Source organism: Notechis scutatus, chromosome 2 (assembly GCF_049901735.1).
Source record: "Notechis scutatus isolate UNSWTSFEM ecotype Mainland chromosome 2, rNotScu1.2, whole genome shotgun sequence".
Classification (NCBI taxonomy): Eukaryota; Metazoa; Chordata; class Lepidosauria; order Squamata; family Elapidae; genus Notechis; species Notechis scutatus.
The window spans coordinates 63225982-63239776 of NC_142010.1; the positions used below are offsets into that span (position 1 = coordinate 63225982).

The 13795-nt window shown below is 45.5% G+C and overlaps 1 protein-coding gene across 1 annotated transcript in view; it reads left to right on the top strand.

The window, feature by feature from the left end:
* The window catches only part of PPM1M (protein phosphatase, Mg2+/Mn2+ dependent 1M), a 26147-nt gene continuing 12352 nt past the window's right edge, over positions 1-13795 (top strand). Inside the window, exons 1-2 of the mRNA XM_026683544.2 lie at positions 1-402; positions 12730-12859. Coding sequence (XP_026539329.1) covers positions 125-402; positions 12730-12859 — 408 coding nt within the window. The 5' untranslated portion in view covers positions 1-124. The remainder of the gene's footprint in view (positions 403-12729; positions 12860-13795) is intronic.

Here is a 13795-nt window from a genome sequence, read left to right on the forward strand (position 1 = left end):
CAAGAACGCCTCTTCTCCGCCCCTGCTGTTGCTCGCTGCGGGTTGGGCGCTGCCTTAATATAGTAGTCCGCTCAGTTCGCTGGAAAAAGAAAAAGAAGAAGAAGAAGAAGAAGAAGGGGGTCGGATGGGGCCTCGGTCACCTCAGTTAATGTCTTCAAGCTGGTTTAAGAAGTGTTTCCTGAACGGCGAGACGAAGCGCGGAAAAGGCGCTGCTCATCAGCAGCAGCAACAACCAGCAGAGGAGGGAGGCTCGCAGCAGCCGAAGCCACCGCCAGCTCCTTTGCAATACAGGCGGCCCAAATTCCTGCGTGGAGCAGTTTGCGCGGAGAAGTTGCCTGGGAAGCGACCCATCTGCTGCCCCTCCCGGGACAGGCCTCTCCAGTGGAACACGGGCTATGCCGAGTGAGTATCCCGGGCACCCTGAGGTAGAAGGCTGCTTGACAGAAACAGTTAAGACGGGGGGACGAGGAGATGCCCCCGTGAGAAGCCTGACTTTTGCTGCCTCAGGGCTTGGTGGCCTCTCTCGGATACTAAGTTTTCTTTGGGAAGGTTGCACACTTGTTTCAAGGACAACTCAATGATGTGTCTGCGGGACAGCTACAATAGCAGTAACGCATCTCCCTTGTTGCTGTTCTGCTGAAAAACAAGCTTATTAAAGTGGTAGGAAGTCCTATAAAATAGTTCAGTTTAATAAGCCTGTTATTACAACGTTCCAGTCTATACCCGTGGTATTTTTAGTAACCTTTTGTACCTTTCAGCAACTGTGTTGAGGATAAGAACAGATAAAAGTAAGACAAGAATAAGACTAGAAGAAACAAATGTTGTCTTTGGGGTATGAACAGAGACATCTATATATGAATAGTGCCAAGTTGGGAAAGGAAAATGTCTCCTTGTTTTTAAGCAATTTTCCTAACCATGAGTCTGGAAAATTACTGAAGTTAGTTTACATTAGGATGGGCTATCAAGCTTTGGTTAACATACACTTTCACCTTACTTTTTCACAACTTTAGAACTTAGACATTATTATGAGGTCACTCATTACCTTGCAATTCTAAAAGATATTAATGTTAAAACTACAGACAGAAAGCTCTATGTTACCTGGGATCATATTAATATCTATTCAGTAACTGCTGTCAAGGAGTATTTGTATTTAGGAGCAATTCAAAAACCAAAACTGCATTGTGATAGCATCTTTTATACAATAATCAGGTAGGTATTGTTTGGGTATTATAAAGTATTTCATGGCAAAACATCATAATAGTTATTGTCAATGGCATTGTGCCATAGTGTCCATACAATATCTGGGGCCTTATGTGCAGAAAACTAGCATAAGGAGAATTTCCAGTTTTATGAGAGTTTTGCAATAACTTTTTATGAAATTAACTCATAACTTCAGTTGTATTTATACTAGTAAAGATTCCTATCATTGCATCTGCCTAAAGAAATGTGTGTTAGGGCTTCCCTAGAACTACATTTGCTTTATTACACAGTTGTCTGTTGTTAAATTAATGGTATTAGCCTAGGTTTGTTATGAGTTCCTTTTCTGCAAGGATATTTTATGAGCACTGGTAGGAAAGACAAGAAACAAAACAGGAGTTTCGATTTCCCCATTTGTATTGTCAATAACTTCATTATTTGCATTTCAAATCTGATTCTTAGACCATAATTTAAACCTCTTTCTGGGGTTTTAGAGGCAGTATCAGAGGTGGTATTCAGCAGGTTCTGACCAATTCTGGAGAACCGATAGCAGAAATTTTTGAGTAGTTTGGAGAACTGGCAAACATAACCTCTGACTGGCCCTGCCCCCATCTGTTTTCTGCCTCCTGAGTCCCAGCTGATGGGCTGGATCTGCTTTTGTGCCCTGCACGGGAGAATGGAGCTGGAAAGCAGGTTAGTGGCGTGGGGAGGGAATAGGATTTTGCAGTAACCTTCCCCTGGCATGCCCACCAAGCCACGCAACACCCACCAAGCCACAGAACCAGTAGTAAAAAAATTTGAATCCCACCACTGGGCAATATTACGTTCAGCTTTGCCTGGTTGTGCCATCTGCTACTTCTTTGAACCAGTATAATCTTAGTATTGCATTGCGGCCTTTAAAATTTCTCAGTGGGATGATTTTAACATATTTGATTCCAGCTAAATTTATATTCTGTTTTTCTGTCCATGCAACACTTACAGCATCATTACAAATATACCCCTATTCTCCATGGAGTTACCCTTGAAAGGTTAGAAATTGTAACTAGCTAATTGCTGCTATTCAATAGTTGGGTGGGAAATCACACTGCTATGTTCATTGCCCGTAAAGCTGCTGGACCCAATATGTAAATTTGCTGCTCACTTAGGATCAGGGACTGAAAATACTACTTTCCCAGGGCAAGAGATGAGGAAGAGTTTTTTTGCTTCAGTTATTGCATCATTGCAGAGGACAACAAACAATTCTTGCAAAGGAATGAGATTTAAAAAGAATCAAGTGGTGAAGAAGTGGATGAGTGCCTTTAGGTTGTTCATGCCTTTAAAATATTAATTGCCAAGTATACTGCAGTAAATTGAACCCTTACCTTGAAAACTACATTTTAAAGGGGAAGAATTTTAAAGGGAACAGATTTTCTCTGCTTCAACAAGCGAGTGACTTTGATCTAAAGTGCAGCAATCCATAGTGAAACAAATATGCTGCACTCCTGTATGATTACATAATTCTTCATTACCTTTTAAAATAAGGTACTCATACAATTATCTTGAATATCTTTAAGCATTATTCAAGCAGGGATTCTGTGGCTTATTGCCACAATGTCATGTCTTTATTGTATTTTATATTTTAATTACTAATCTCAAGGATTCTAGTGAATAGAAAGGTAAAATACAAAAAAACTGCTTGAAGCCATACCTAATAAGCAAGGTAACTATTGGTAAGTATGTTTATAGGACAATGCATCGGTTTAATATGATGATAGAATGAAATATTAGCACGTTTTATATTATTATAAAACCATTCTTATTTCCAGCAGAGGCCATGATATTTTGCAGCTGAAAAAGCTAAACTAGATTTCTGCCTAACTTGGAAAATCTGGCTATTACAAAAGGGGCCCTTTTTCTCTCCTCCTTGGACTGAAATTTTTGCGCTAAAGTCTTAACCTTTCCTTGAGATAGGGACCTTTAGATAAAGCATATTCAGTGAAGTTAGCTAAACATGAAAAACAAGTCCAGAGGATCAGATGTTATAACTCATTTCAATGTAAGAAAAATGACATGTTAGTCAAAAGCCGAATTTTCAGTAAATTGAGTTGAGCCTCATGTGTTGGTAGAAATGGATAAGAATGTTCTTGTTTGGAGAGCTACGTTACCTTGGGTCAAACAGCTACTTGAATATTTCACCCTAATCTTTCCCTCCTGAACTGGATCTGAATATTGGTTGAAGGTTCATTTCTGTTGTCTTCTAGAACATGTGTGAGATGTGTGCAATGTGTAGGAAAAGTCTAAAATCATGAAGGATTGAGGAAGGCTCTCCTACAGCATTCAGAAGCCAAGAGAATGGACTATAAATGAAGAATATTATTAAGATTCATTGCATAAGGCAGCAAAAGACGATAAACATTTAAGATTCCATCCCTCTAGATGAGTTTGAACTGTAATTCTCAGAAGCCCCATTCAACATGGCCAATGATTGGTTAGAATTTCTATTAAACTTCGTTTCTGTTGATTCTTGTGAGAATGAGAAAACTTGCTGTAGAAGATTGCAGATTCTGGACAAATATATACCGGTATACTGTATATACAGTATTTTTACAGTAGAAAGGAATATGCATCCAGGTTTCAATTGCTGAAATGACACCTGTTTCAAGGTTGCTGCTTTATTGGCAACTCTACTGTGCTGTGTTGGGTGGGGGGGTGTCATCTAAGTCATGGTTGTCCCAAAGGTGCTTTTTTCCAAAAGGCCACTAGATTTTCTTGATGTTTTCTTTGAAAACGTTTTGCTTTTCATCCAAGAAGCTGAAGAACTGAAGAAGCTTCTTGGATGAAAAGCAAAATGTTTTCAAAGAAAAAACAAACAAGAAAGGCCAGTTGCCTTTGGAAAAAAAAGCACCTTGGGGGTCCCAATATGAGCCTGTAGATTGTTACTGCAGTCAAGTGAAGAGGGAGACCATTTGGCCACAGAGTTACTTAGTTGAACCATATCAAATAGAGCCTAACTAACTAAAACGTTGAAGATAAAATATTCTTACTAAGACAAAGTTGATTCGAGATTCATCTTTGCTGATAACCTTGAAAGAAAGAGACAATATAGTTCCTCTCTGTTTGTGTTTGAAAATCAGTTACCTAATCCATCACATGACTTGGAGAGATTTCTTAAGATTTGTTGTATTGTTCACTTCTGCTTTTATATTTCTTTTCTGCATGACTATCTTCCTCTCTTGCTAGAGTTGCTACTCTTTTATGACCAAAGATTCACATCACCAATTTTGTCATGACATAAACATTGAATCAAAAATATAGCAGATGCCTGTCTTTTGAAATAGAGTACACTATGTGTACATGGTGATTAAGAAGAAAAGAACATTTTGCATGTCAGCTACTTCCTGTGTTCATGAAATTTCAGCAGAGTGAAACTGATTTATAGGAAGTTGGATGGATGTGAGGGCAATTTGGCTGCAACATCTGTCACCCCACTGATTGCCAGGGTTGATTTGGCTGATCTGGTTGACTAGGCAGATGTTCCCTTCCTCCTTCATTGCTCCGTGTGTATCCCTCCTGAAGCTGCATGCTAGGTGGAAGAGACAACCGTCCCAGGTTGGGTATACAATTTGTAGGAGGTTTATGGCTAATTCATATTGGAAAAAAATATCATATGTGAGATCATTCTCCTCGAGCCGCTCGGAGCATCCAGAGACTGGGATGTGCTTCTGAGTCCTCTTCTTGCAGGCTGAGCTTTAGATGAGGAAACGCTCCGCCCCTCACGTGGTATTGCGCAGCGTCTCCCCAGTCTTTTGCTCAGCCTCGAAGAGTCAGGCTGTGTTTTCAGAGAGCTCCTTGGCTGATCGTACATTTCTTGCCTATTTCTTGCCTATTCCAACTTCGTCTTCATAAGGTTTGCCTTTCCTTCCTCCTCCTGCGCAAAGGGTCTGGACTTAAGGGAAAATTTTCCCCATCCCTGGGCGAAGCTGTGGGCTCGCAGCGCGATAGCGCGACCCCCACCCTTATCAGATCGCGTCGCTGCCTCCGCGTTGCCTTATGGCACGCATTTCTTTTATTGCTGGATTCCCCCCACCTAAACGCCGATCGGGAGGGTCATCGCCCCTAGGGCCCTAGGAGCTGAGCTGACCAGCAAGCCCTCCTTTTCCGTCCCGAAGGCGTCCCGACGGTTCAGCTTGCGGCCGCCATTTTGGCTCCGCATCGTGGTGGGCGCCATTTTCAAATACTTAGCTGCGGTGAATTGGAGCTCCAGGCCTTGGGTTAAAGCTTAGCTGCCCATCTCTTCCACCTGGCCCGCTCTTTTATTACTTGTTGGCCTCCCGCAGCCCGTTTGGGCGAAGTTGCAGCCCCCTCCGGTTTTCTTTTTCTTGTCTGGAGGCCTGCTGCCAGAGGCCCTCTCTTCAACTCTAGGCCTCAGGCGTTTATTTGACTGATTGGCCTGTACTGAGATACAGTTCTCCTGTTACGGTTACTGTTTATATAGATTTCAAAAACAAAAAACACCAAGAGTTCAATTCCTGATAGAGGGTTTAAATCCCATTGAAAAATCTGTGGCTACAATGCATATTATCCTTGATTTGCAGCAGCTTGTTTAGTGACTGTTCAAAGTTACAATGACATTGAAAAAAAAAAAAATATATGATATTTTTAAAACCAGGGCTGTATAGCTCCTGAAGCTAATGTATTGCATATTGTCACCTAATGTGAAATACAAATACAAAAAGAAAAGAAAAAAAAATTCCTTTTGTACATCAATATTTCTCATAGATATATAGAGGTATACGGAGAACCTGTATATTCACCTGGTATAAAACATAAAAATAAATAAAGGGAGAAGAAAAATTACAAATTAGAGTATATATATTTCTGTTATCTCTGTACATAACAAATTCCAAAAGGGGGAGCGGGCCAGCTTCATCGTCACCCGCCTCATCCAGGCCTGATCTGGGCGAGCCAACCGCCCTGCTAGTATTTATTATCTAACATGGCAGACGACAATCCTCTAAACGTCCTTCCTTGAAGGCTAAGGCAAAGTCCCACTACTTGCGCAGGCAGGACAAGGAACCTAAGGGCTCTAGACAGGACAAGGAACCTTCCAAGGCCTCCCAACGTGACGCCTCAAGGCGCCACAAAGCGTTGGAAAAAGAGTCTGACAGGCGTTCAGGGAGTCTCGCCCGGAGCCGTCAATACTTCCTCCTCCAACCACTTTTACACCCACTACTGCTGGTCTGCGCCAGGACGAACCCTCTACCTCCGAGGTTCCGCCTCACATCAGGGCTTGGATGGAATCAGCCATCCGCCAGAGCATTGCAGAGGGACTACAACACATGACCAGATCAGGCTTCTCTCCATGAGCCTCCGAGCACGACTCTTTATCCATCAGATCCCTTCCACAACCGGTCCCCCAGTTGATCAGGTACTCTCTCAGAGGGACAGCCCTCCTCCGGTTGGGGCCCAGGTGGAGGAGGAAGGGGACTTTGGGGATTTCAGGGAAGAGGAAGAGGACTCCCAGATGGGATCCTCCCGCTACAGTGAAACCCTCTTAGAGGCTGACATCATGGAGGGGAGATGTCGGAGGACGAGGGCACTTCCCCACCAACCCACTTTGGGGGCTGTTCAAGCCGCACATGTTCAAGTCCCTCCTCCTTAAGGCCACGTATGTCTCTGGCCTTCTTCCCCAGTCCCCTGCAAACCTTCCCCCCGTCCCAGAGGGCCCGGAGGACTCCATTTCACCCAACCAGTGGTGGAAGCTGAGGTCATCCCTTCCCTTCCATCTTCGTGGATCTGGTAGCGAAGCAACTCACCTCCACAGGGACCCCTCCTACACCCTCTAGCCAAGACAAGAGATTCTTTAATCTCGATTCGGCACTATCAGCCTTCTGAACATTCCGGAAGTTGATGACCCCATTGTGGGTCTGGTATTCTCCTCTACCCCTTGTGAGGCCCTAGAGGCCTCGAAACCTGATGACATGCGGGCCGAGTTGGCGCTGCGCAGGGCCCACCTATATGACGCCTGGGCCATTAAATCAGCTATGGCCGCTTCCTTTTCACAAGGTCCTCTATCCGGTGGCTACGTCAGCTCAAGGAACACGTCCCGCTTCCAATCTCAGAGCACACCAGGACATAGCGAAGTTAGTGGCTGCAGCCGAGTTCTCGGCTGACGCCACTTACCAGTCGGTAAAATTCTCTTCCAGGGCCATCACATCGCACGTCACGGCTCGCCGCACGCTGGCTCAAACACTGGCAGACGGACGTAAAGAATAAGGTCAAGCTGGCCACTGCTCCCATTAAGGAGATAAACTGTTTGGCCCAGCTTGGAACCACTGTTGGTCGAGGGCCGCAGTAAGAGAAAGTATCTACCCCTTCCCGCCCAGATACCCTAGACCCCCTTCCTTCCGATCCCAGGACCGCACGGTCCCGGGCGACAGGACCAGACGCGGTGGCAGCTACAAGAGACCCTTTCGGGATCGGGAGGAAGGCCCTACTGCAGAAGGTGGAGCCTCTTCCTCCCTCCCCATTGGCGGCCGCCTCAGCCACTTCGCTGCCCAATGGGACATATCCACATCCGATGCATGGGTTAGGGACACAATCAGGTTTGGTCTCGCCCTGGAGTTCAGGTCCGCCCCCTGATTATTTCATCCCATCCCCCTCCTCAAGGATCCCTCCAACGTGCACCAATGGATGCAGCCATCCATCATCTTCTTGACATTCAGGCCATTCAACCTGTCCCTCCGAATCAGAGAGAAAAGGGCTTTTACTCCCATCTCTTTGGGGTGCCCAAACACTCTGGGGGTTGGAGAGTCATCCTGGACTTGAAACGGCTCAACCGTCACCTTATCCAGCGTAGGTTCAATATGCACTCCTTGCAATCAATTCTTTTAGGCACCAGGCGGGAGACTGGTTATCTTCCATAGATCTTTCGGAGTCATTCCTCCATATTCCAATCAGGCCTTCCCATTACAAATTCCCCAGGTTCTGTCATAATAGCCTTCACTATCAATACGTGGCCCTACCTTTGGACTGGCCTCGCCCCGGACCTTCACCAAGGTCCCGGCGGCCCTGGCGGCTTATCTCAGGAGCGTTCCCGTCCGCCTCCACTGCTTCTTGGACGTTATCCTTATTCTATCCCCGTCCAAATCCCAGGCAGTCAGGGATACCAGGGTCACCCTCTCCGCCTTACGGGCACACGGGTTTCTAGTCAATTGGCAAAGAGCCAACTTACCCCTTCCACCCGAATCAACCTCTTGGGTGCCATAATTTATTCTGTTTCTCAAAGAGTTTTCCTCTCTCCGGAGAGGTTCCTTAGCATTCAAGCCCTGGTCAAACAGAGCAGGCGTTCAAGGAGGGTGGCCTTGCTGGACCTCTCTGAATTGTTGGGCAAAATGGTGTCACCCATCTCTATTATTCCCTGGACCCGTCTACACAGTAGATCCCTCCAGTGGTTCCTGCTCCCGTTCCAACGATCCGGAAGAAGCTACTCGAAGGCCAGAATCAGGGTCCCTCCAAGGGTCCTCACGTTTCTTCTCTGGTGGACCAATCCGCCATCAACAGAGGCCACCTCTTTGCGGAACCTCAATGACTCTCCGTCACTACGGACGCAAGCCTGTCCGGTTGGGGCGCTCATCTCGACTCGCCTCGGCACAGGGCAAATGGTCGCCGACCGAGCAGAGGTGCAGCATCAATTGGCTAGAGCTTCACGCTGTCCATCTGGCCCTGTGCAGTTTTTCCTCAGATCCGCAAACATCACGTTCGTTCTCACGGACAACGTCACGGCCAAGGCCCATATCAACAGGCAAGGGGGCACCCAGTCCATCCAGCTAATGAGGGAAGCCGAGCGCCTTTGCCGCTGGGCAGAATCCAACCTCCCATCTCTAAAAGCCGAACACATCTCCGGAGTAGACAATACTCAGGCGGACTGGCTGAGCAGGGCCACGGTGGACCAGGCAGAATGGCGTCTCCATCCATCCCTATTTGAGGAAGCGTCCAGAATATTCGGCCTTCCGGTGGTGGACCCTTTCGCCTCCCCGTCCAACACTCAGCTTCCACGGTTCTTCTCCCGGTATCCGTCTCACCGGTCGGAGAATCACAACGCCATGTGTTGCCCATGGCCCCCAGGGCTCCTATATGCCTTCCCTCCGTTCCCGTTAGTTCCCAGAGTCATACAGAAACTCATACAGGAGAGAGCAGACCTTCTCCTGGTGGCTCCCTATTGGCCCAGGCGACCGTGGTTTGCGGACCTCCGCTTTTGTCGGTAACGCCCCATGGAGGATCCCCGGACTGGGTCTCCCTCTCTCAGGGGCCCCTTCTGCATCCGGAGCCTCAATGGCTCCAGTTAGCCGTCTGGAGGTTGAGCGGATCCGCCTGACTAGTGAGAAGCCCTCAGTCAAGTCATCGACACTATTTTGGCCGCCAGGCGACCTTCCACTACACGAATTTATGATGCCACTTGGAAGGGGTTCTGCAAGTGGTGTAGCGGGTCTCAGATTGATCCCCTCTCTCCTCTGTGGCTCAGATCCTAGAATTCTTCAGGAAGGCCTTCGCAAGGGGCTCGCACCCTAACACCCTGAGACTACAATTTTCTGCCCTCTCAACCGTGGTCTCCTGTGATAACTACGGTTCCCTTTCTCATCACCCCGAATTAGATCTTTCCTTAGGGCGCCACCAACCTGTGCCCTCCCACTGTTCACAGGTTCCCCACATGGGACCTCAACAGGGTCCTCGTTCTCTTACTGCTTCCCGTTCGAGTCTTTGAGGGATTAATCCCTTCAGTTTCTCACCTTTAAGGTAGTTTTTCTAGTAGCTATTACTTCTGCTCGTCGAGTTTCGGAATTAGCAGCTCTGTCAGTCAGGAGCGATCTATGCGTGTTCCATGCAGACCGAGTGGTCCTTCGTCCCGACCCCACCTTCCTACCCAAAGTCAACTCTCCCTTCCATAGGTCACAGGAACTGGTTCTACCAAATTTTTGGCCTAGGCCCTCCAGGGCAGGGGCGTCCTCTGGCACTCCCTAGATGTTAGAAGGGCCTTGCGTATATATATTAACCGCACTCAATCCATGAGAAAGTCGGAATCCCTCTTCCTATCCTTTCAACCCAGGTCACTGGGGCTTAAGGTTTCTCCTTCCACCATCAGTCGCTGGATCAGGGCCACCATTGCGGTGCTACCTTTCCCATTCCCTGCCCGCTCCGGGTGGAATAACCGCCCATTCCACCAGAAGTGCAGCCACCTCGGCGGCCTGGGCCACGCAAGCCCCCATCGCTGACATTTGTCGGGCAGCCACCTGGACCTCTCCGTCCCCGTTTATCAGACATTATAAAATAGATACGTACGCCTCAGCGGAGGCCTCTTTGGCCGACGGGTCTTACAGAGGGTCATCAGTGATCCGGAGGGGCCTTTGGGCCAGACGGAGTCCCACCCGTAGGACAGCCCAGCTTTGGTATGTCCCAGTCTCTGGATGCTCCGAGCGGCTCGAGGAGAATGGGCGTTGGTTCTTACCTGATACGCCCCTTCTCGGCGAGCCGCGAGGAGCATCCAGCCCCACCCTAATTTCTCCGTCTGGTGGGGACTCTTGCTTCAGCCAAGGAGCCAATAGTAGATCAGAAAGAATTAATAACCTCTCTTCTCGTTATCGCAAAAACTGGGGAGACGCTGCGCAATACCACGTGAGGGGGCGGAGCGTTTCCTCATCTAAAGCTCAGCCTGCAAGAAGAGGACTCAGAAGCACATCCCAGTCTCTGGATGCTCCTCGGGCTCGCCGAGAAGGGGCGTATCAGGTAAGAACCAACGCCCATTTAAAGCAGGGGTGTCAAAGTCACGTCGTCACGTCGTTGTCACATGATATATCAAAACATTCCCCCCCTTTGCTAAACCAGGCGTGGGCGTGGCCAGCCCATAATGCATCCAGCCCATGAATTTGACAGCCCTGGGGACGCAAAGAAAGGTGAGAGCAGCTCATCCCCCAAATAGAATTCACAGATAAATGTAGAGTTCTAAGAAATACAACCAGATTGGGGTAATAGCTAAGCCCCTGGGAGTGCTGGTGCCATTTTAGGTTTTGATTATTCATGAGAAGTCTCCATTACCTTGTTTTGTTGCTACCTTACCTGGTTTCAGAAGTTAAGAAGGATTAAGTCTGTTTAATACTTGGTTGAGAGACTATTCTCAGAAATATGGTATTCTTGCATACAGGCAGAGGCAGACTGTTTCCATGTCATTGATAATATAATTGTTGGTTGTATCCACCTAATCACAAGTTATGAGAGTCTGTAAATTGGACTCAAGTTCATGCCCAGTTGTGGAGATTTAAATGTGCCCTCCCTACTTACCAGATTTGGGGCCTGAAAAATTGTGATTGTATTTCCCTGTTAAGATGAAAGACTGCTTAATGAGTTGGCATTGTCTGAAACTTGATGATGTATTGGTTGAATTGAGGGATTTCTTGCAGAACTAGGATTCACACGTTATTCAACTTCATCAGCTTATTTTATTTTAATCTTATTTTAGCTTGCAAAATCTTGTAACATCAAAGCAGTTAAGCTTACAGCTAGAAAAGCTGTGAGATCAGAAAATTGTTTCATATCCTCTAGACTAGAGATAGAAGCCCTTCAGGCTTTAAACCAGGCAGCTGATTTGCATGAATTAGATTATATTAAGGAAGTGAATGGCTAATTATATAAAGAGGCATAAATTAATGGACCAGAAAAAGACAGATTCCAAAGATAACAAAGTTGATAATCTTTGTGACTTGTCTTATAGTTTCCCAAATCTCCTGTTATTTCTTGTTACATACAGTAAATCTAGAACCCATTGCTAGGAGTCTGCCATTGTTGTCCAGTTAAAAACAGATGGCAGATAGGCTAGGGCCTTCTTCAGGTTTTATCTAATGACTCTGCAATTGTTCAAGGATATTTTAGACAGAAATGGACATGCCCAGAAGAGATATGGACCACTGAAGAGAGGATTTTCATACTGTACTTATGGGGCTCAGAGAATCTGATAATGAATAAAGGAAAAAGAAAAATGGAACAAGAATCACCTTTGTTTGAAGCTCAGAAAGATAGTGTGAATATTAAACAGAAATATTCACGACCCCAGTTCCACTAGCTCTTTTTTTAACATTGCAGATCAAGATTTTGTTGCGCTGTGCTCCATATCTATCATTTGAAATACTTATTAGCATCTTTGCCTACAGAAAATCCCTCCAAGTTCATTGGACGTGACTTTCAAGTAAATATGTATAGGACTACAGCCAGAGGTGCTATTCAGCAGGTTCTGACCAGTTCTGGAGAACCGGTAGTGGAAATTTTGAGTAATTTGGAGAACCGGCAAATCCCACCTCTGACTGGAAATTTTACAGTATCCTTCCCCTGCCACGCCTACCAAGCCATGCCCACAGAACCAGTAGTAAAAAATAAAATACCACCACTGACTACAGCGTAAAAGATATACTAATGATAGATCAGGTTCTATTCAATTCCTTTACACAAATTAATTGGGCTTATTTTTACCTGACTCTTTTGAACAATCATTATTTGTTTCATCAGAACTGTTAATGCAGAAAAATCAGAATTTAATGAAGACCAAGCAACATGTTGCCAGATTGCTATCAGGAAGAGACAGTTTGAGCATGGCAGAGAGGAGGATCAGCAATGGCTAATTTTGTGTTCTACTGAGGTGAGTTCAGATATCAAAACTAAACATGCTGTTTTCATTAAGATTTTCCAGGAGGAAGGAACTGAATGATAATGTTGCCCATCTGGGTGTGTCTTATTATATTTAAGGTCAGAGAGAAAAGAACCAGATAGAACTGTAATTAGCAGCTGCGATGATCGGTTCCAAGATTTTCTTTAAGAACCTTCCAATATTTATCTTGTGGGACTGGAAAGCCTGTTTTTCACTGCAAGATTTCTTTTCAATGGGCTGTTCATTTCAGCTTGGTAATCGTGGGAAGAAAGAAAATTTCCTTGTTAATATAGACTACATTGTTCTGCAAACAATTAGAGTATTTGTATAGCTGCTTCATACTGGCAATTATGAATGACTTGTTTGGTTCTTAAATGTGTTAGTAAACCATTATGAACACCCTGCGAAAGGCATGAGCTTTGAATTAATAAGGTTTACAGTTTTATAATTAAATAAAAATAAAAATGTCCAGAATAAAATTTGAAGCAGAAGGAAGTTCATACTTTACAAGGTGGGTAGCCAAGGTCCTTATGAAGCAAACCAAGTCCCTGCTTTAGATTCTGTGGCTTCCTCTTGATTATTTTCACAGCTTACAGTAAACAAGAGATTTCCATTCCTCATGGTGTGAATAATGCTTGAAATGCCTAAGAAGCATGTGTGAGCTCTTCCATATGCCTGCAGAAAGAAATAACTACTTTCCTGCTAAGTTGTGATTATCAGCCATTTTATCTTTAATTTTATTTGGGTATTTTGGGAAGATATCTGATTTCTTTTATGATAATTTGGGCATGGGGGGTGGGGCGGATCAGAAGCTGCTTTGTTTTCATAAGATTGATTTGCCATCTGTAAATTATGCACCATGTATGTAAAGAGTGCTCATGCGAGATGGTTTGTCAGTTGTATGAAGCAGGAGTAGAATGGGCAGGC